This window comes from Amblyraja radiata, chromosome 12 (assembly GCF_010909765.2).
Source record: "Amblyraja radiata isolate CabotCenter1 chromosome 12, sAmbRad1.1.pri, whole genome shotgun sequence".
Classification (NCBI taxonomy): Eukaryota; Metazoa; Chordata; class Chondrichthyes; order Rajiformes; family Rajidae; genus Amblyraja; species Amblyraja radiata.
The window spans coordinates 22,496,532-22,520,015 of record NC_045967.1 but is presented as its reverse complement, the minus strand read 5'-3'; the positions used below and the strand labels follow the sequence as shown (position 1 = coordinate 22,520,015).

General features: G+C 43.8%; 1 protein-coding gene across 1 annotated transcript in view; it reads left to right on the top strand.

Annotated features, from left to right (window-relative positions):
* The first annotated feature begins 4,580 nt into the window (after positions 1-4,580).
* Positions 4,581-23,484, top strand: part of LOC116979005 (leukocyte cell-derived chemotaxin 1-like) — a 140,869-nt gene continuing 121,965 nt past the window's right edge. Inside the window, exons 1-2 of the mRNA XM_033030386.1 lie at positions 4,581-4,724; positions 4,910-5,044. Of these exons, the coding sequence (XP_032886277.1) occupies positions 4,671-4,724; positions 4,910-5,044 (189 nt within the window). The 5' untranslated portion in view covers positions 4,581-4,670. The remainder of the gene's footprint in view (positions 4,725-4,909; positions 5,045-23,484) is intronic.

The following is a 23,484-nucleotide window of genomic DNA, read 5'->3' as shown; positions in this document are numbered from 1 at the left end:
TCTGGACTCAGCGCAGCTCACAGACTCAGACCGGCCTTGGGGCTTTATTTTCCTCACCCCGATGATTGACAGTGGGTACCGGAAGGGACGTCACTGTCCCGGCGACTGACAGGAGAGAAGACCAATCTGCTGATCTTACGATTTTTAAACCTTCATACCTTTTGTAATATTCTACCAATCGGAACAACATTTGGTGCACTTGTAGCACAGGAGAGTGGTGAGTAAGGTTGCGAAAAATTGTAGTGCTATTCAGTAGCGTTTTATGCAAATGTCAATAAAATGCAAACCGGAAGAGGACAAGATGATAGTTTTACTTAAGTACTAGACTGACCCAATGGGTCCCATTTTCACATGGGAGGCTGGTCCCCAATGTAATATTCCACCTTTCCACCAATTCCAATATTGGTGGCCAGTGGGTGGGCGGGGGTTCAGGAGCTCTAGTATGGGTGTTCTGGGCCGAAGGGACTGGTTTCCAGAGGGCTAGAATGGACATTGTGGGGCTGGCAGCTCAGTCACTCGGGTGCGGTGGACTGGCAGCTCAGTCACTCGGGCCTGGTGGGCTGGCAACTTAGTCACTCACGTCTGGCGGGCTGGCAGCTCAGTCATTGTGGGCTGGCAGCTCAGTCACTCATGGCTGGTGGGCTGGCAGCTCAGTCACTCATTGCTGGTGGGCTGGCAGCTCAGTCACTCACGGCTGGTGGGCTGGCAGTCGACTCACTCACGGCTGGTGGGTTGGCAGTCGACTCAATCACGGCTGGTGGGCTCACACACACACACATACACACACACACACCCTCCATTACAACACACCCTCCATCACACACACACACCCTCCATCACACACACACACACACACACTCCATCACACACACACACACACTCCATCACACACACACACACCCTCCATCACTCACACACACACCCTCCATCACATACACACACCATCCATCACACACACACAGACGCACACTCCATCTCACACTCACATACACACTAAAAGCCAATCTACCACATCACCACAGATTCCAAGTATCTTAATCTTGTGGATCAGTCTTCTATGGGGACCTTGTCTAATACCTTGCTAATACCGATGTAGACAGCATCCACTGCCATACCCTCAATCATCTTTGTCATGACCCCAGGCTGATTATTTCTAGTAAGACCATGCTTCATCAAATGCAAGTAAATCCTATTCCCAAGAGTCTTTTACAATAGCTTTTCTATGACTAATGCAGCTCACAATTGGGATTATTCCTAATGCTCTTCTTAAATAAATAATAACATTGGCTACTCTCCCATTTTCGTTGATCAAGAATATGAGAATCATATTCTATTTGCTACTATCCAACTCTCCTTGCAAATTAATTCTAAAGTACTTTCTCACTTTCCTAATTCTGATGGTCTTTGTACTGAAACATTATTTCTCTTTTCATAGATGTGACCTGAAGTGCTGAGAGTTTCCAGCATTTTCTGTTTTTATTAAAGCTCTTCCTGATTGACTGGGAATAGGGATAGGGAAATGCTTTTACAATGCTCATCCAGAAAAGGAATACCTGCAGGGGCCAACTTAATGTGCAATTCATTAAATCGGCTGAACTTAGCCAAGTTCAATGTGGCTGAGCTCCCAACAAAGTAACTTCTGTGCAGCAGAAGACACTGCATTCCAACAAAGTAGAACAAAGCTATTTCAGCAGAATTTTAAAGCATTTCGTGACTCCAGGTTTTATATGAATTAAAAATTGGAACAAATTTTGTGCTTAGCAAAGTGAAATAGTTTGTGCTGCAAGATTCTCAATTGTCAGCAACAAACCCACAACCAATACAGAACTGGATGAGGTTGCAGCATTGAATAATGCACTGGATCTTCTAAACAACCTGTCACACCCAGACTCAGTAACTCCCTCTATCTGTATTTGTGCCCGATTTAGAGGACTAAATGGCTGAGCCTGTACATCTTGGAGATATTTGAAAACATAAAGGTTATGAGGGTTAGTAAGCCTCAGGTGGTACTGGGATGATGTGATAGCCCTGACAAGGATGAGGCCAGAGCCTTATTTTTCTTTCCAAGTGAGGTTTTAACCATTTTTAAAAATCTGTTATTATAAGGCATTTTCAAACTGTTAGAAATGGTAGAAATAATTAATAAACTAAACAATAAAAAAAATCAATAAAAATATTAAAGGAACTTAAATTAAAAACAATGCCTCTCTTTCCCCCTAACTGGAGTAGAATCCCTATTGCAATGAATCTTATAGTTTTAGTTTTAGAGATCCAGTATGGAAACAAGTTCTTCGCCCCACCAGGTTCACAGTAACCACTGATAACCCATTCCCACTAGTTCTATGTTATCCCACTTGTGCATCCACTCCCTACACATTAATGGCAATTTTACAGAGGCCAATTAAACCTACAAACCTGCACATATTTGGGATGTGGGAAGAAACTGGAGCACACAAAGGTAACCCACATGAACACAGGGAAATCGTGCAAATGCCACATAGACATCACATGAGATCGGGATCAAATCCAGGTCTCTGGCACTGTGAGGCAGCAGTTCTACCAGCTGTGCCATTGTGTACTGACTTGTACAGGATGGAGAAGTGGTATCCCCGGTGCAAATCTGGGTAATGGCAAAAGAATAGGCTTCATCATTGGACTCCACATGGAGTCTTGTGAGGAGCAGATAAGTGAAGTGACATATCAGTGAAGTGCTCCATAGATGCTGCTGCACCCGCTGAGTTTCTCCAGCATTTTTGTGTACCCAAGTGAAGTGACATATCAGGCACCAGCTGTTATTCAGCAAGTTCCAGACACAAGTAGATTGGTGAGAGTGGATTGTTCCAAGTAAACTACTTGACAGAAACAGTTCTTTATAAAACCATCAACCACAGCCAACATAACTAGGTACTTTTCAAAGTGTTTTTTTTACTACCTCATTGTAAATTGTTCAATTGCCCACACCAATCATCCTCCTGACTGCTTGGTGATTGCCAGTTTATGCTGAATTAGGAGCAGTACTTTGCTGCAGGCTGTGTCCACCAGGAAATCTGAGAAGATTAAACTCATTTCAAATTACACTGTTCCAACTGGCAGAGAGAAGACAGTTTCATCCATCAGCCTGGACATAATTCACAATGCAAGATGAAATAGTGCGTTAACCCTTTTCATAGCAATCGTGGATCTGACCGATTCATCCAAAGAAGAATCACCAGCACTGAAACTATTCTGCACCATCAGTCCATCCACACACGGAAAGTAAATCACCATTATTATCAGCAACAAAAAAAAACTGCTGGCGAGTCAAGCAGCACCTGTGGATATAATGGGATAGTTAACATTTTAGGTTGGGATGTCCTGATGCAGGGTTACAACACAAAACACCAACTACTGTATAACGTATTGTTACTTGCGAGCAAAGCACCAAGGCAAATTCCTTGCATGTACACATATTTGACTAATATGATTTATTCAATTCCATTAAATTCAACCAAGTGGTCATTTAGTTCCACAGATGTTGTATGACTTGTTGAGTTCGTCCAGAGGTTTTACTCCAGATTTCAGCATCTGCAATCTCATGTGTTTCCTTATTATTGTCAGTTGACCTCACTGGTAAAGATACGCTGGCAAGAAAGGATGTATATAAATGGCAACAAGCAGACACTTGGATCACCCAAATAATCATAGGGCTAAAATGGTTACAGCACAGGCGACTGCTACAGTATGTCCATGCCACCTCTATCCCTGAGCAACCTACTGGTTCCACCCACATGCCCTTCTCTATTGCCATACAAAATTGTTCATCACTATACCCATGTGTCTCTTGATGGTACCAATGGAACCTGACTACACATCTGCAATGTTCCAGAATTCAACCACAGCCCATGTAAAACAAAACGTTTTTCCTCATGTCATTTTATTTTCTCACTTTGTTTTATATCTGTAACCTCAAAATCTCGACACCTACATTGATAGTTGGTTAAATGCATCCTTCTTTTATAACCAGTGCCCATAAGATTTACATATCCTTTCATCCCTCTGGTCAGCACCATCTAACCTCATGGATGCTAAAAATGAATCATATTTTCAAGTAACTGTCAATAATGAACACTGGTGATATGGAAGGCTACAACGAGAATGCAAGGGAGAATGTAACCATCCCATATCTCTAGTCACATTCTCCCCTGACTCTCAGACTGAAGAAGGGTTTCCACCCAAAACGTCACACGTTCCTTTTCTCCAGAGATGCTGCCTGACTCGCTGAGTTACTCCAACATGTTGTGTCCATCTTCGGTGTAAACCAGCATCTGCAGTTCCTTCTTACACAGGAACAAGATAGATATTAATCGCTACTAGTGACTTGGGAATTTGTTGAGATAAAACAATCCGTTATAGTGTGGATAGTTGCTGTTATAATTAAAATATAGTTGCATAATTGTGGACCCTTCAAAAAATATTATTTCCCGATAAAATTCTAAATGTTTGTGTTATTTGAACCCATCAGGACTGGGTGTCCCCACACAAATTCTCAACTGCGTGCCGGCGCCTTTAAGGGAAGTGCCTGAAACTCCCCTTAAAGTGAATCACAAACTCTAAATCGAGGGAATAAAAGTCTCAGCTCCTCGATATTCAGAAACTAGTTGTGATTCAACCTTTGCGATCAACGTGATTAAATGATGGCAGAGAAAAACAGCCCAAACATCGAGGCGCAAGTCTTAGCTGCAAATGTGAGAAAATTCATCTGTTAATCATCCTAAGAATTATTTTTGCCGCAGGGTTGCGACTTTTTTGTAATATGTAGAAAAGTTATGTTGTCGCGCCGTTAAGCACGATGAGAGTATCAATTATTGCCTTTTTCCCCGCTTGATTACTCAGTAAGTGAATGCAAGGTTTGTTTGTTTTGCATCTTTAGTTCTTTGCAACGAAAGAGAAAGATAATCGGCTCGGACGGTATTTGAAGGTCGGGATACTGGTGGCCCTGGTGGCAGTTTTGCTGCTGTTCGCTGCGTTTGGCGTTCGCTACTACTGGAAACAGAAGGCGAGCAAGGTGAGCAAGGTGTCCACTCGCTAAAAGCGCTCATTCCCAACCCCTGGGATCTCGCTGAGCAATGACACCATTTAACATGTGCCGCTGTGCGGAGATTTAAAATCATATTTGTGAATGTATTCAGGCAGGTACTGAAAACGCATTTGTTAAACCGGGAAAGTACATGTTGTTGATTTACAACACAAAGTAATAAGATGTTGTTGGTATGTGCCTTTTTTTTCCGTCCAGATGGTTGAAAGCATAATATAACGTTTCAATTATATTCTAAATTTATCTCATCCAAAAGCAGGTTTCTTGTAGGCACAAGAAACACTAGATGCTGGAATCTTAAGCAAAAAAACACACTGTTGGAGGAACTGTTCCGACCTGAAACGTCGTTGCTGCCTGACCCGGCTGAATTTCTCCGACAGTTTGTTTGCAACAGGTTTCTTGGTACAGGTATCTTGATAGTCAAAACATCCCCCCCCCCCCCCCCCCCCCGCCCCCCCCGCCCGGCTGCCAACATTGGGTGAGAGTTGCGAGCGAGAAATTGCGAGGGAGCGTAGCGACCGAGGAGGGAGGGGGGGGAGGGGAGTCTCTGCATTTTCCAGCTTGAAATCAGGTGCATACTACAGCGAGTCTTTTAACTTACACTTGAGTGCAACATTTATGCTTCAAATTAGATTATGTATGAATAAGGTTAGGCTTAATTACATTCCACAGTAGAGCCAGGCTCTAATCAACAGGTGCAGCACATGAATTGCCTTAGTATATTCATGTATGGAAATCAGATTATGATTCATGCTGTTATGCATATATAGAGAGAAACAAAAACATAGAAACAAGGCAAGAGGAGTCAGACTTCCATCATTGTTCTGCACAAATAAATCAACCAACCTTACCCTTTGACTATAGAAACAAGATTAAAATGCCACAAAATCAACCGTATATGGTTCAATGAAATTAAGATAAATGTAAAACATATAAATGGAAACAGGCCCTTCAGCCCACCAAGTCCACACCAACCAACAATCTACCACACACCAGTTGTATCCTACACGCCAGGGACAATTTACAGAAGCCAATTAACCTACAAACCTGCACTTCTTTCGGATTTGGGAGAAACCGGAATATCCAGAGAAAACCATGTGGTCATAAGGAGAATGTACAAATAATGTACAGACAGCACCCGTAGTCAGGATCAAATCTGGGTCTGTGGTGCTGCAAGGCAGCAACTCTACCGCTGCGCCACCGTGCCACCCCATTAAATTATTTTTTCTGTAATATATATATTATGGTGTCATGTCAATAAAGATGAACACATGATTCTGATTTCTGCCCTTAGTTGGATAACACACATCTCCAGTCATTGTTTCATGGCTGGTTTTCCACCTCTTCAGTCTGAAAGTCTTGACCCGAAGCATCACCGATTCTTTCTTTCCAGAGATGCTGCCTGTCCTGCTGAGTTATTCCAGCTTTTAGTGTCTATCTTCAGTTTGAACCACCATCTGCAGTTCCTTCTTACACTCTTTGTTAAGCGAAACAGGTCCTATTCTCATAATATTATTCACCTCAACTAAGTCTTCTTCACCTCTGTTGCTGCAAAGAATACAATCCCAGTTATCAAATCTTTCTTCAAAGTGAAAAAGAAATCCTGCCAATATGTTCATAAATCACCCGTGGATCCTCTCCAGAGCAATTGCACCCCTTCTACAATGTGTCATAGTCTTACAGCATGGAAACAGGCCCTTCATCCCAACTTGTCCATGCAGATCAAGATGCCCCATTTAAACTAGTCCCATTTATCTGCATTTGGCCCGTATCCCTTTAAACCTTGTGTGTGCCAGTGTGTGTGTAAGGGTGTGTGTCAGTGAAGCGGCGACAACACCCAGAGTGAGCGGAGATTTGGCGATGTCCGGAGATCATTTCTCTCTTCCCCCCCCCCCCCCTCCTGGGGAATGCGGGCCGGCCCAGGTGCTCTGTGTCCAGCTGGGGTCCAGGGGAGGTGAGAGTTGGTGAGCCGGGTGTCCGGGGGAGGTGAGGGTCAGTGAGCCGGGGGTCCAGGGGAGGTGAGGGTCAGTGATCCCGGGGTCGGGCATCGGAGCAGAGCCTTAGTCCAAGATTCATCCCCGCGGCTCCGATAATTTCGTCAAATGCGTGAGTCTCACGATCAATGCGTGAGAGTTGACAGCCCTGGTGGGATTTCTCTTTATCTTCGTTACAATATTAATGTAGATCTGCTGTTACTAATCACGTAACACTGCCATGCCACCACCATTCTGGACACCGCAAAGTGTTCCCCTCAGTACTCATACTAAACAATGGTACACTGCTGCAAGAATTGCTGCCAATGGAGAAACGTATCTTAACTTCCATGATTTTAGTATTGACCCACAAACATGCAAAAGCGGCCAGATTGTGATCAAGCAGAGAAATTGTACATCGTACAGCTTAAACCAAGTACAAAAATTGAAGAATTGGGTCAGCGTGTGAATCAGGTGCTGAAGGGGAAGGTGCAACTGCCTCCATTCGGCTTGTGATAGCTTAAGACAGAAAGCATTTACACTTTTACTCATACTTGGTGGAAGTTTCTGAGCTTTTGCAAAAAAATGTAACCAATCCAGACATAGTAGACAAGTTAGCATTTGATAGAAATAAGGCAATTGGTAAAAAGAAAATTGAAAATAGGATTCAATAAGTTGAATGCTCAGCAAATTGAACCCACGAATTGAGATTTGTTATGGATGGCCAGGCGCATAATACTCTGCAGCTGCAACATGGGATCCCCCCCCAACAACAGTAAATGTCTGCATTTTGAAAAATTCAACTCAAAGTTGTTGAGCCAGAACTTCAAGTGCAGACATTATGTTATATCAGGAAAGGAAGTGTTAAGGGCCTGTCCCACTTATGCGACCTTTACAGGCAACTGCCGGCACATGTCATAGGTCGCTGAAATTTTCAACACGGTGAAAATTCAGCGGAGACCAGAAAGATGCTACGACTCTTTGGAGACCTCTCACGACCATAGGCTGTATGGTCGTGAGAGGTCTCCTATGGTCGTGAGAGGTCACCCGCAACATGTCACCAGGGGTCGCCTGTATGGTCGTGAGAGGTCTCCTATGGTCATGAGAGGTCTCCAAAGAGTCGTAGCGTCTTTCTGGTCGGCGCTGAATTTTCAACATGTTGAAAATTTTGGCGACCTATGATGAGTTCCGGCAGTCGCCTGTAAAGGTCGCATAAGTGGGGCAGGCCCTTAACCTGAACAGTTCATTTCACAAATCAGTCACACCTTTGGGTTAAGGCAGTGATCAGGGACACAAGAATGTGACTGGAACTCAGACAGATGTGAACTACTCAGGATGTTGTGATCAGCAAGCTTCATTGCAAGTGAAAATTGGAACCAGTAGAACTTTCAGCCTCTATGTAATTTGGTGCTAGCAATCAGAGATGAATTGTGATTTGGGAAGTGTTTTCCATGAAAGGGAAATCCCAACACAACTTCTAGTTAACATTCCTGGAGGAAGAAAACCGACGGGAGTGTCAATCATTTTTGCACGGGGAGCAGGGAAGCAACGGAGGAAATGTAAATCCCACTGAGTGAAGGAGGGAAAAGTTGGAGAGGACAACCATTTGAATGATTCACTTTTGCCTGGAAGCCTGAAGTGTTTCTGGATTCATGCTAGTGGTATTCATGAGCTAGCAGGTAAACAGATACTGCTTGTACCATGATATTGTCAAACTATTTCCTGTCACTTTTTTCAGTGATAACATTGTCCTGCTCCACAGTGAAACGGACAGTGGATACTGCAGCTTAACACAGAGTTTATACTCCCTGTATTGCACTCCTCTCATGCATTCTGTGCAAATTCTATACTTACATTCTAGGCCTAGCAACCTTCAAACCTAACTGTTTGGCTACATTAAACTGCTTCTTGTAAGCATGGATCTGCACCAAAGGAAATGGCAACTATCAGACCGACTGATAAAAAAGCTCTGGTACTTGGAGCCTAATCAACATTTGCTATCACAAATTCTTCAGCCTCCAACTTGCACTCCTGATAAGGCCTAAATGTCTGAAGCTCCCTTCCCCAGGGGAGGGGGGGGGGGCCAGAGGGGACACGTCCCCCCCCCATGTTTTGAGAGGTGGGGTACATCCCCCCCCCCCCAAGTTTTTGTGATCCCAATTTTAAAATCTCCATTTTTAGCGCTGGATTGAGCCTCCGAAGCCTCGCGCGTGTGTGAGAGTGTGCGCATGCGCGCGCGGCCGCCAAAAAATTATGTCCCCCGTCCCCTCCATGTTTTGATAGCGAGTTTCACTCTTGCTCCAGTTTACATGTGACCTCTGGCAATGGAGGAGGCTCGGAACAGTAGGCTATGACAGGGCTACTGGATGTATCCATTGCTAACCATTTTCTTTCTACTCCTTCACCTACTGCCTCCTCTCCTTATATTCCCTGAAGTGTATAATTAGGGTGGCACTGTGGTGCAGCTCATAGAGCTGCTGCTGCACAGCACTTATACCCAGGCTCCATTCTGACTTTGGATGCTGTCTGTGTGGAGTTTGCATGTTCTCCCTGTGATCGTGTGGGCTTCCTCTGGGTGCTCCGGTTGCTGCACACATCCCGAAGAGGCATGGATTTATGTTAATTGGCCTCTGTAAATTGCCCCTAATATGTAGGGAGTTAATGCAAAAGTATGATAACATAAAACTAGTGTGAATGGATGATCGATGGTCAGCATGGACTCAGTGGGCCATAGCACCTGTTTCCATGCTGTATCACTAAACTAAATAATCGGCTGAAGGACAGTGATCTGGTGTATTACTTCAACCACTCCATTCCTCTCTCAGGCAAGAGTCTGAAAGCCTGACTGCAACCTTGATTTCAAGTTTGTGCATTGAGAATATGAGTATTGGGACGTCACCACACCATCATAAAGTCTATATTTTGGAATATGAACCAGTTTAGCCTCTGTCCTAAGTCAGTGGCTGCCAAAACATTCCACACGTTATTGGAAGCCGATTGCTTTGTTCTACATTATGTAACACTGAGATAATCCAAAACTGTGCCTCGTATGCATTACTGCCAGTCCTGCTCAGTCATCAGACTTGGCTTGCTGATTTACAATGAGCACTATTTAAGCGACCTGTGTAATTCTCTTTGTTTTTGAATCCCACCATAGTTTCATCCCTCCCAATTCCTGCATTCAACCCCTGACCTACAACATGCCAAGTTAGTTGCACTCCATCAGTTCTGATTTCTTGATCTTCCCCAAATGTATTCAATTCATTATTGGTGGGTATGGAATCAATGGTCTGGACTTTGAACCTTTCTGAGGGAGGGAGAAATAGAAAACCAATCACACAACATTTCTTTTCCCCCATAGATATATATCAAACACAATTTCCTTCCTTAAAGTGAAATAACAGCATTCGGGAGGGGTGGGAGATTGCAACCTTCACGTGGTCCGCCTTGGTTCGACGAATGCAATCAACCTGGTGTGCACAATCAAATAAGATCCAAATAGAACAAGTTGTCCTACAACTTTAGGCTGTGCATGCCATACACAAGAAGAAGACAGCATTCGGGAGAACAGCTTGGCATCACTAAACGTCAGTGTTACACTCGTACATCAGTCACACTTTTCCCTGCAAGATCCCTTCTAGAGCATGACGTGTGTGCCTTGTTTGCGTTACCCGAGAGGGGCCTTTACTGGGCATTCCAGGAATAGCCTTGACTACAATTCCAAATTAATGAATTACTCTTGACTCCAGGACCCACCACGACACCACACCAAATCTCTGTCACCCCCTCCTGATCTGCTGCAAGCCACCAACCCAGTTTCTGACCTCCCTGCTGTGTAGTTCAAACACCCAGTCCAAGGCACCAACCTCTTAATCTGTCCAAATACAAACCACTGTCATTCTGCCAATATCTCAGCTGCAAGCTGTGTATTAATGTGCAAGTATCTGGACCTTATCCCACCACCACTCCCCCTCATTCATCTATCACACTGTATAGTGCAATATCACACTCTCACCCATCCATCCACAGTCAATCTATACTGGCATGCAGTTCAGTCAGATCTATATCCACCAACCATCCCAAACTCAGGTATGGAAGGGAATGTTGGGTGCACATATTCTATCCTGAAGAGTTTGGCTGCAGAGTCTCGAGCACAACTTAATCTGGTGGGATCACAGCTTGGTTCTTGGTTTCCTGGTCCTGCAAAATATTCCAAATGGAATTTAAACTGGAGGAGGGCAACTGCTCTGCCCAAGACCACAAGAAATTGCAGCATTGTGGATGCAGTTCAGTCCATTACGCAGCCTCACCCTCCCCAATCGACTCCATCTACACCACATTGACTCAGGAAAGCCACGATCAAAATCAAGGACCAAATATACCCCAGGCATTCCTTCTCTCTGCTCCCATTGGGCAGTAGGCACAAAAGATTGAAAACACATTCCACCGTGTTCTTAAACAACTTCTTTTCCACTGTTATCAGACTATTGAATAAACCTCTCATAAGCTAAGATCACAACTCGATATGGTTTTAAATAGTTATGCATAACGATACATCCAGACCACAGACTGTGTGTGTGTGTGTGTGTGTGTGTGTGGGGGGGGGTGGCGAAGCGGTAATAAACCAAGGTGAAACAGATTACAACATTACTGGACAGGAACGAGGGAGAGAAAATTGGACGCAGAGAGGAGATCCCTGGAGCCTTGCTGAAGGTCTTTGTAATCTCTAGCCACAGGTGAGAACATGCAGGACTGGGAAGTAGATAATGTTGTCCTGGTTTAAGAAAGAATGTAAAGATAATGCAGGATATTAGAGACCAGCTAGTAGAGAACCAATCGGAGATGATTCTTTAGGATAGGATTTGCTTCCATATGGAAGAAAATTGGATAATTAGAGACAATTAGTATTGTGTTGTCCATGGCAAGTCATTATTGAATTGATTGAATGTTTTGAGGATGTGGCAAGGGTGATGAGAGTAGGGCTGTGGATGTTGTGTACATAGATTTTAGTCAGGGAAATTTTTTTTACAGGAAATGTTTGCAACAAGATTTTTTTTAATACAGAGAGTGGTGGGTGCCAGGAATATGTTGCCTAAGGGGTGGTAATGGGGGCAGATACAATAGTGGCATTTAACAGGCTTTTAGATTGGCACATGGATATGCTGGGAATAGAGGGATATAGATTACATGTGGGCAGAGATGATTAGTTTAACTTTGCATCATGTTCAGCACAGATGTTGTGGACTATAGAACTGCTTCCTGTGCTGCACTGTGCAATGTTCTTTATGAACATGTCCTTCCTGGTAGTCTAAAACAGAAGAGTATGATGCATGGGCTTCACAGTGATTTGTTAATTTGGGTTCAGAAATATCTTGCCCATGGAAGACAGAATTTTGAGGTGGAAGGATGTTGTTCCAGTGGTATTCCGCAGAGAACTGTGCTGGGACCTCCATTGTCTGTGATATATACAAAAATATTTTGGAACTAAATGTAAATGGGTTGTTTCCAAACAACACCAAAGTTGCTGCAGTTGAGGACAGTGAAGAAGCCCGTCAAGTGATACAGTAGGTTAAAGATTAGAGACACATATGGGAAAGAACTGGCAGCTGGAGTTTAATCTAAGCAAGTGTGAGATGTTGCACTTTAAGACGTTGAATGCAAGGGGAAAGTACACAGTTAATGCCAAATCCTCAACAGTATTGATAGATAGAGGTATCTTGGTGTCCCAGCCCATAACTCCTTGAAAATCAAACCAAAAGAGGTAGAGTAGTAAATAAGGCATATGGCTTATTTGCCTTCATCAGTCAGAACTTTGAGCAGCAAAGACATGTAACAAATTTATGCAACTTTGGCTAAGCCACTGTGGCAACACCAGGTTTGGCAGTGACCATACGAACACTCACAGTAGGGTGAACTCACATGATTTATTCTAATCACAGTGGCAAGAACATCCAGGAATGCATGGGGATGCTGTCTCTCACTCACAGAGCACATGTGCAATGATGTTGGCAATCTCAGGCTTGTCCCAACAGCTTAGTCCCGGTCTTTAAAGGAGGAGGCGTAGCGATCTCAGGCTTCTTCCTGTAGTTCACACTTGCCTCAAGAGGAGGTGCTGATGGTACAGGTTTCATCCTGGCAGCTCAGCTTTGGTCTTGAAGAGGTGACCCTGGCAGTCTCTGGATTATCCTGGCAGCCAAGATTTGTGTATGTTTGGCTGCAGTCCCTCATTGTCTGTGAACAGGAAGAGTTTCTGGTATCTCAGGCTTACCCCAGTCATTCAGCATTAGCTTCAGGTATACATTGGCTGTATAGGGTTTCTTTCCCAGCAGTCTAGTCTTGACCAGACAGTGGCACTGGTGGTCTCAGGTTTGTCCTAGTGGCTCAGTCATCCTCAAATCTGCAACAGGACAACACAGCTAGCAGGGAGGCACCCGACTTCATCTCGATTTCCTCACTCTCCTCTTTAATCCACTTTTTTTATTTTTCTCTCATCCTCTCCATTCTTCCCTCTGGCTAGAATGCCTGTGTTTTAAAGGGAGCAGGCTGACAGGGTTCAAGTGACCAACAAATCAGCTAATTGGCCCCAGCTGTTGGGAATTGGCTTCTCCTGGTCAGTCAGCCAATGTTAAAAGGATCAGAGCGACATCCAAGAGAAAGGGTGTTGTCACACCGTATTTCAAGTACTGTGTGCAGTTCTGGTCTCCATTTTTTTTTTTGCAGGATGGATATAAAGGTTCGGAGAGCCCGCAGAAGAGTTTTGCTAGTGTGTCACCTGGACGGTATTAGCTATAATGAGAGCTTGGATTAAATGAGGTTGTTTTCTCTGGAGGGTAGGAGGTTGGGGGAGATCTGATAGAAATATATACAATTACGAGAGGCATAGATATGATAGAGAGGTAAAACCTTTTTTCTTGGAGTGGAAATGTCAAATGTTAGAGGGCATAGTTGTAAGGATCATAAGATTATAAAGTGATATGAATAGATTTAGGCCATTCGGTCCATCAAGTCTACTCTGCCATTCAATCATGGCTGATCTATCTCTTTTTCCTAACCCCGTTAACCTGCCTTCTCCCCATAACATCTGACACACAGAGGTGAAGAGAGAAAATGTGTAATGGAGATGTGCAAGGCATTTTTTTTTTTACACATAGATGGTTGGGCTCCTGGAACATGTTGCCAGGAATGGTGGTGGAAGCAGATATAACAATGGCTTTTAGATAGGCACTTGGATATGCAAGGAATAGAGGGATCTGGATAACATGCACGCAGAGGAGTTTAACTTGGTATCGTGTCTGGTAGACACATCGTGGGCCAAAGGGCCTGATCCTGTGCTGTACTGTTGCGTGATCGAAGTATTCTAAGGATATATTCTCCATCTCTCAACCTACCTTATCGTGGCCTTTGCAATTTCTCTATCTGAATTTTCTCTATAGTTGCTACACTGTATTTGTTTCCTTATGCTTCTTGCACTCGTGTTGCACGCAGGTTTAGAAAGTTTGGAGGGATATGAGCAAAACAAAAGTAAATGGGACTATCTCAGATGGGATACCTTGGTCAGCGTGGTCGAGTTGGGCCCAAGGGTCTGTATGACTCCATGACTCTATGCATGGTTTAATTGTTATCATTAATAATAATAATAATAATAATAATATCTTTTATTGTCATTGCACATCAGTGCAACGAGATTTAGTATGCAGCTTTCAACCGATGTAAAAGAAAAGTAAAATAAATAAATAAGCTGTGTGACGTGACCATCCGAGGGAGACAGTCCAGGGGGGATGGGGGGCACTCAGCAGGGCCGGTTCAGAGCCGCTATAGCTCTGGGAATAAAGCTGTTTCTGAGTCTGGAGGTTCGGGCGTAGAAGGCCTTGTAACGTCTGCCGGAGGGAAGTAGTTCGAACAGTCCGTTACAAGGGTGTGAGGAGTCTTTATGGATGCTGACGGCCTTCCTGAGGCACCGTGTGTGGTAGATGCCCTCCAAGGCTGGTAGCTGTGTCCCAATAATCCTCTGCGCTCTGTGGACGACGCGCTGAAGAGCTCTCCTCTCCACCTCCGTGCAGCTGAGATACCACACAGAGATGCCATACGTTAATATGCTCTCTGTGGTGCAGCGGTAGAACGTTGTCAGCAGCTGTTGGGGCAGACTAGTCTTTTTTAATGTCCTCAGGAAGAACAGTCGTTGCTGTGCCCTCTTGACCAGCGCAGCGGTGTTGGTGGACCATGTGAGGTCCTCTGAAATGTGAGTGCCCAGAAACTTAAAGCTGGACACTCTCTCCACACTTTCCCAGTAAATGGAGATTGGGGCGTATTCTCCATTATGGGACCTCCTGAAGTCAATAATCAGCTCCTTGGTCTTGGAGGTATTTAGTGACAAGTTGTTACGTGCGCACCAGTCCGCCAGGTTCTGCACCTCCGCTCTGTATTTTGTTTCATCACCGTTGGTGATCAGCCCAATCACTGTTGTGTCGTCTGCAAACTTCACGATGGTGTTGGTGTCGAATACAGGAACACAGTCGTGAGTGAAGAGGGAGTAGAGCATGGGGCTTAGTACATAGCCCTGTGGTGTGCCGGTGCTCAGGGTGATAGTGGAGGACAGGTGCGGGCCCAGTCTCACTGCCTGCGGTCGCTCCATCAGAAAGTTCAGGATCCAATCGCCTATCGGCGAGCTGAGGCCTAGCTGGTGGAGTTTGGTGGTGTGCTTGGTGGGGATGACCGTATTGAATGCAGAGCTATAGTCAATGAAGAGCATCCTCACCTACGTGCCCTGTCTGTCCAGGTGAGTCAGGACAGTGTGAAGAGCCAGAGAGATGGCATCCTCTGTTGATCTATTTGCCCTGTATGCAAATTGATGAAAGTCCAGTGAGGCAGGGATGCTGGATTTGATGTGGGAGAGGACCAGCCTTTCGAAGCACTTCATTGGGATTGGAGTTAGGGCAACCGGGCGGTAGTCATTCAGGTTGGTGACTTTAGACTTTTAATGGTTGACTAGACTATGTGAGACCCGTTGGGTTCCTGTCACACGGGAGGCCTGGTCCCCCAACGCAACCCGTTCCCCCAACGCAATATTCCACCACTCACCCATAGCCCCAACTGCGCAGGCGCGGCTCATTTCGCCCTCATCCCCAGCGCTCCCTCCCTCTCCTCTTCACCCTCCCTCATCTTTCTCCTCTCCTCCTCCCCTCCCCCAATCCTTCCCTCACCTCTCCCTCTCCTTGCCCCTACCCTCAGTCACTCCCTCCCTCACTCCATAACTCCTCTCCCTTCCCTACCCCCAACCACCTCACACCTCACCTCCTCCTATCCCCCCACTATCCCTCCTCACCTTCCCCACTGCCCTCCTCTCCCTCTATTCCCACCCCCCACTTTCCCTCCTCACATCCTCCCTCTTCTTTCCCCTCTCATCCTACCCTCCCCAATCCGTCCCTCACCTCTCCTTTCCCCTACCCTTTCCCCTACCCTCAGTCACTCCCTCCCTCCATAACTCCTCTACTCCCCTCCCCTTCCTCTATCCCCCCCCCCCTCCTCTCCCTCCTCACCTCCCCCACTTTCCTCCCTCTCCCTCAATCCCCCCACTCCCCATCCTCACCTCCCCAGGATCTTGAGGTTGCCACTCTGACCAGATGTTGCCTTGACTGGAGGCCGCGCTGATAGAGGCTGCGCCAACCGGAGGCCGCGCCGAACAGGAGACGCGGCGACCGGAAGACGCTCTGGGCAACACCGGGCAGAGGTGGCCGCCGCCGGTGACTGACAGCAGACACGGCCAAACAGTGCGGTGATGGTGCGGGAAGGGGTGTCACCATCCTGGCTGTGACTGAAAGGAGAGGAGGCCAATCTGCGCATGCGCAGTTTTTTAGATATTAAAACTTTAACAACTTATAAAATATACCGCCGATCAGAATAAAACTAGTTGTACTTTCAGCACAGGAGAATGGTGAATAGGGTGGTGAAAAAATTGTAGTGTTAATGTGTACTGTTTTTGCGCAAATGTAAAAACAATGTAAACCGGAAGATAACCCGATGAGAGTTTTAGTTATGTATTAGACCAAGGGCAGTTCCGTTGGGTCTGCTCCCCCAACGCAGCCGTTCCCTACCCGTAGCCCCCACGGGAGACGTGGCCCTCCAACTGAAGCGGCTCAGGAATGAGCAGTGCGGCTGGCTTTAAATGGCGTCTTTGATGCGAGATGCGGGCGCCAGCAGCCGTTATGGTCGCTGGCCAGCAGGAGGCGACAAAATGAGTGAGTGGGGGGGGGGGGGGGGGAAGAAGGATTGAATGAAAAATGTGGACATAAACATAACGAAATCTAATGAGGGGATAGTTGGAATGAAAAGTGAAATGTCTACCGAAATGGCTGCTTCTATGGGTGAGAAGCCAGTTTATTTTTGAAATATTGGGGGGGGGGGGGGGGGAGAAGGATTTGATTAAAAAGGTGTACTTAAACACGACGAAATGTAATGAGGAGCTGATACTTAGAAAGAAAAGTGAAATCTCTACCGAAATGGAAAAGATCTCGGCGATTGTGCGTCTGGATTCGGCGTGGCAAGGAATCAAAGGCAGAAAGGCAGCCGGACGGCAGGCGGCAGCCACAGAGTTTTAATAGTAGATAGATAGATAGATAGATAGATAGATAGATAGATAGATAGATAGATAGATAGATAGATAGATAGATAGATAGAGCATTCAAAACAATGTTTTTCACTGTACATATGACAAAAACAAGCCAATACCAATACAACTGAAGCTTGGGGTGGGAGGTGGGAAGGGGGGCTGAACCTTTCTTGAGCAAATTAGAATTTCCACACCATTTTTTATTTCAAACGACCAAATCATGAAAGACATGCTGCTTACAGGTGCACATGATTGTTGTTCAAAGGAATTAAAAGTAATGTGGACAACAAAAGTGGTAGCAACAGCTTTGGTCATATAGGGTGTCATCAGGAGGGGAAACAGTAACTTAAATTTCTAAAAGGTGGTATTGTCTACTTTCTGGTCATTACACTGCACTAGCCCATACCTGCCTACCTTCAGCCCTGGTTGTCAGGCATCATTTTCCATTTCCCATCATCATCGCTTTCACCTTTGCCACTGAGACATTGAACCAGAAAATTGCTGTATGATACTCAACCATTCGCAAGATTGTCATGTAGCAGGTCACACAATGAATAATGTTAAATAGGAATGAATGAGCTATATTTATTGTAATATTATTATCAGTATTACTGCCAACTAATAAGATTGGGACATAGAGCATTTAATTAAGGCTGTGCCTGGAAATCATGCCACAGGCAAGATTTTATGAGGGTGTCTGATGATATAATGTTTCTACTAATGAGAGAGCTATAAATTATGCATGATCTATCAGAGTTATCTGCGCACGTGCTGCCATACTTTTCTCACAGGTTACATGTTGAACTGCAAAATGGATCACTCGCAGTAATAAACTTGCCTTCTGGAGCTTGAATCTAGGTGCATCATCTGTGCTTTTTGGGGGGAAATTGTGCATTATATTTCACTTGGTGCTATAAAGAGAGGGAAGTGAAATATTTGTTTCCCCTTTGCTGCCAGTCCAGCATCATTTCCTCGTCAATATCTATTACTCAATCAACATCAGTAAGACTAAGAAAGACATATGGGGAAAAAAAGATTAAAATAGATCTATCATAACTATGTAACTGGTTGAATCTGTGTGCTGCAGGCAGGTTGACTGCTTCTTTTGATATGATCCAATACTGACAGCACTTGAAATATTTATTTGACTTGCCTTCGTTTCTTTCACAATTAAAGCAGTTTTAAAATAACAAAATCTTTGTTCACATAACATCAAATAAAATGAATACATTAATAGACCTGCTAATCAAGATGTACAGCACTCAAAAGTACTGATTTATTGTCCTCTGTGTTGACAAATAACTGTTGAATTAAACATTACAAATGCTTGTAACCAGAAGCTAATTCGTATAGAATGACCTATTCAAAAAATAAAATTTTGGTTTTGATTTTGCATTGTGCTGGAAATTTAGCATCGTACAGAATGTGGAAAGTAACACAGCACTTAAAAACGTAACTCGCTTGTTCTACGCACCATAAAGCAGGATGTGGGACAATTAACATGCCATTTTGTTCTGACACATTTGATTTCCCTACATGACTTATGCAAGTTTAATACCACCCAAGGGGCAGTTTAACTATTATAAAGCATTCCAACTGTTCATGAAATCAATTGCTGCCATTAGAGCAATGTGGAAAGCTAAAGAATTAGGTGAAAAGCAAAGATCTTCAGAATCCCAATCTACTGTAATTATTGCATATAGTAATTATTACTCAGAGCTGATTACTTGTGAAGCTGGATTCATCAATGGTTAAGTCACCTTGTCACAGTGTGAAACAGAAATAAGGGTGTGATTCAGTGCTATGTTCTATCCTTGTTCAGTTGTGGCTCATGTCCACAAGAAACTGAATATTGAGCAAAAAAACAAAGAGCTGATGGAATTTGTCGGGTCAGCTTGTTTGAAGAAAGATCTCAACTCAAGATGTCATCTGTTCATTCCCTCTACAGATGCTGCCTGGCACACTGAGTTTCTCCAGCACTTTGTTTTCTTGCATCAGTTTATGATATTCATTTGCCTCGTGAAGCAGCTTACAACATTACAAATGGAAACAGAGATAATATTAAACTGCAGGTTGGCACCACCACCTCTTTCATTGGCCACCAGAGCTATACTCAGGGGGTAGAAAGCCATATCACAAATCTCCTTGGTAGTCTAATTAAAGTGGAAGCCTCCATTTAAATTGGCGTTATGATTTCATGAAGTCTGTGCCCTCAAGGTACTGGAGAGAACAACATGTCATGTGCCAGAATACTCCTTCTCTGCACTGAGGACTTCGAAAATTGGGTTATATCTAAGCTTTACATTTGTGCTCAAGGTTTAAAAATGCCAAAGGCTAAATTCTGACAGTGCATCTCCAGCCTAGAGCAGAATCTTCATTTTTCACCTAAATATTAAAGGAATATAGACACTGCAGAGATTATAGCTTTGTCTTACTCTCATCAGACCCTTGCTCAATGGACCAGCCTTGCATCAGATTCAACATTCTGATCTTTCAAAGTAAATTGTCAGTGAAATGTGCAGAGTTCAGGCCCAAACCTGTATCAATGGGTCATCTAATAATCTGCAAGCATGCAAATATCACATTGACCATACTAACAGTGCAGGAAACTAAAACCATTCAGGACAAATAGGGGGAAAAAAACATTAAAAGAGGGAAATGGAGAAGACAAGATAAAATGGAACAACCCACAAAAATGCCAAATTCGTTCTGCAGATGTGCAGAATTTGTGACAAGCATGAAATGAAATATTTTGTGCTGTGCCTGTATTATGAATTACATTTTCTTTTTGAATTCTTGTAGCACAATTACATTCCTGAATGAGTCATGAGGCTCATTTATACCTGCTCGCACTCAAATGATTCTAACCCTGGTCTTCTGTTGCTAGGTAATCCGTCAGATATCCCTCTTATATGTGGCAGGCTTAATTTGGAAATATTTCTGAGGATTAAATGATCATATAGCCAAACCAAAGGAAAGGAATCACTAACCTTTCTTGTGCCAATATTCTGTATGGATCTTTAAGAGAAAAGCATATCTAAAGGTTTCTCGGCAAAGACAATTATGAATTGATTTTTAATGTGATGAAAGGCCGTTAATTAAATTCTGCTGAATCTTTAGCCTGATGTATTTTAGTGAGATAGAGTTGAATATTTTGTGATAGAATCAACACAAAATTGCTTCTGGGTTTATTAGGTTTCACTAGATGGTTTGCACCATGGATATGTAGTGAGCTGAGAGGGTAGAATTTCCTCATCTCCACATACTTTGCTGCCAAGCGCCATACAATTTCATATCATGGCATAAGATTTGCCTCAAGCAAAACAACATTTAGTTTCTCAGAGTAGGGGATTTCTTGGTGCTATGAATTTCAGCAGTATTTTGTCAGATCAGCTCCACCTACATCAACCGACTCCAACTGGTCCAGAACGCAGCCACCTGACTCATCACCCACACCAAATCCTGGCATCACATCACTCCAGTCCTCAAACAACTTCACTGGCTTCCCATCTCCCACCGGATCACCTACAAAATCCTGGTCCTCACCTACAAAGCCCTCCACCATCTGGCCCCCGCATATCTCACTGACCTCCTCTCCCCCTACCAACCCCTTTGGTCCCTCAGATCCACATCAGCCGTTCTCCTCTCCATCCACGTCCAACCTCCGCAGTTTTGGGGACAGAGCCTTCTCCAGGGCAGCTCCCAGGCTCTGGAACTCCCTCCCCTAACTGATCCGCAATTCCGTGTCCCTCACCATCTTCCAGTCCCGCCTCAAGACCCATCTCTTCACCTCTGCCTATCCTTAGCCCCACGTCCCCCTCCCTTTTCATCCGTGCTTGATTTGCTTCATATTGTGTTTTGAATTGAATTCTGTCTTTAATTTGTGTACTAGTCAGGTCTCTACTATTTATTTCATTCCGCTTACATGTTTTTCCTCTACTTGCTAAATTTTTGTAAGGTGTCCTTGAGACTCTTGAAAGGCGCCCATAAATAAAATGTATTATTATTATTATTATTATTAGATGTACCTGGGGATGGACTATCCACTCGTTTTATTTTTGGGGGATTAAGCAATGAATTATGGCAGGTATTTAATATATCTCTCAGAGACATGTGTAAAAACTGTGGTAGATGTCCAGCTCATCTCTCTCTGATTGTTGTCACCATCTCCAGGCAAACAATCACATTTAACCAAATTAATTTCCAAGCTACATTTTTAACCCTAATTACTTAATATGCATCATTTAACTTCTATCATTAACATGGGATATTACCCGTACACATGTGAATTGGTCATACTCATGCCAAGGGTTTTCCTGCCTCCAACTCCCAGACGTGGTGGACTACTTTTTCTTTGCGATGGTCAATCTTTGGACTTGTCCCTTCCGATGTCTTTGACGATTATTCTTTTATGCAATTTCTTCCAAAACTTCCCTGGTCCCCCATCCAGCCCTAATTCTGCAGTTTTTCTGCAAGTCCATTTACATGCTTGCTGTTCAACTTCCTTCACCCATCACCAGTTCATGGTATTGCTTCTACAGAGCTATCGATCAGGCAGACACCATTACTCTCCCTTACAATGAAAGCTACTGGACAAATGGATAACATCTGTTTCCTTTCCATACAAACCTGAGAAGTCAACAAATATATATCCTCTTCATTGTCCATGTCCTTGACCCCAAGATAGAACCTCATTTCAACCAGCTCTTTGGCAGAGAGGGAGCTCTGCTCCTGAGCCTGGTGGGATACTTCAATTCTCGTCTCCAGCAATGCCATCATCAGTGCATCAGTGAGTGAAGAGTAAAACTCCAACAACAGAATATCTATGGCCGTCATTTTTCCTGGAACAATTTGACAAACAGAAAATATGTTTGCTTTCGATTAAGCCTGAACTATTGCCCAAGGCTTTGTAGTGATGTGTGAGTGAAACAGTGATGTTAACTCACGCACACCCTTGCATAAATCTACCCTAAAAAATCTCTGGCATGACCTTCTCCTTTAGTATCTCTTCAGCGTCACTTTAAGGAAGATCTCGGGCATTCAGCAACGCTGCATACATAGCCAATTGTATTGAAGAGTTTCAAAGCACAACTATTCAAACAAATACTAGCATAAATTTCTGTGAATCCATTTTTTTAAAAAACTTTTAGGGAGATATATTGGTATTGATTTAAATAAATATAAAAGTTGCAAAAGGAAGGTTAAGTAATTTTCAATGCTGGCATTTCTTTACCTGCACTTTTGTTACCAGGTTCAAAAACCATGCCTCTTGCTCACCATGTTTCTGCTGACATAATTGTAAATAATTTTAAGGCTGATTTTTATAACTCATTCATTGTGAAGCTTTCACTGTTTTATGATCATTAATGATTTTCTGTATCTACACCCATGTCTTAATTTTTTCCATTTATTTTAGTTATTTGCCATTTCATACATCTTCAGGGATATAACTTTTTCCTGTCAGAAAAGGGAGAGTTAAGAGTCAGAAGGACATAAGCACAGATTGAAGAACTGGGGCAGATTGGAAGGATTTGGAAGGAAGCAAGTTGGTTATGTTTGGGGAAGGATGGGTGAGAGATCTGAGGCTTGGGACTAGGCACCTGAGGATTGGGGGTGGGGGTTGGAGAGTGGAATCAGAAAGAATGTGATTGGAAGGAGTGTTTGGAAATCAAATAATTTTTGAGGAAGCAAAGTACAAATGTGGAGATCACATTATTGAGATCCATGTCCATAAAAATTAATGGTAATGTCCCAGCTATGCTGGGTTTGTTGGATAAGAACATAGAACAGTACAGCACAAGAATAGGTCCTTCAGCCGACAATGTCTGCGT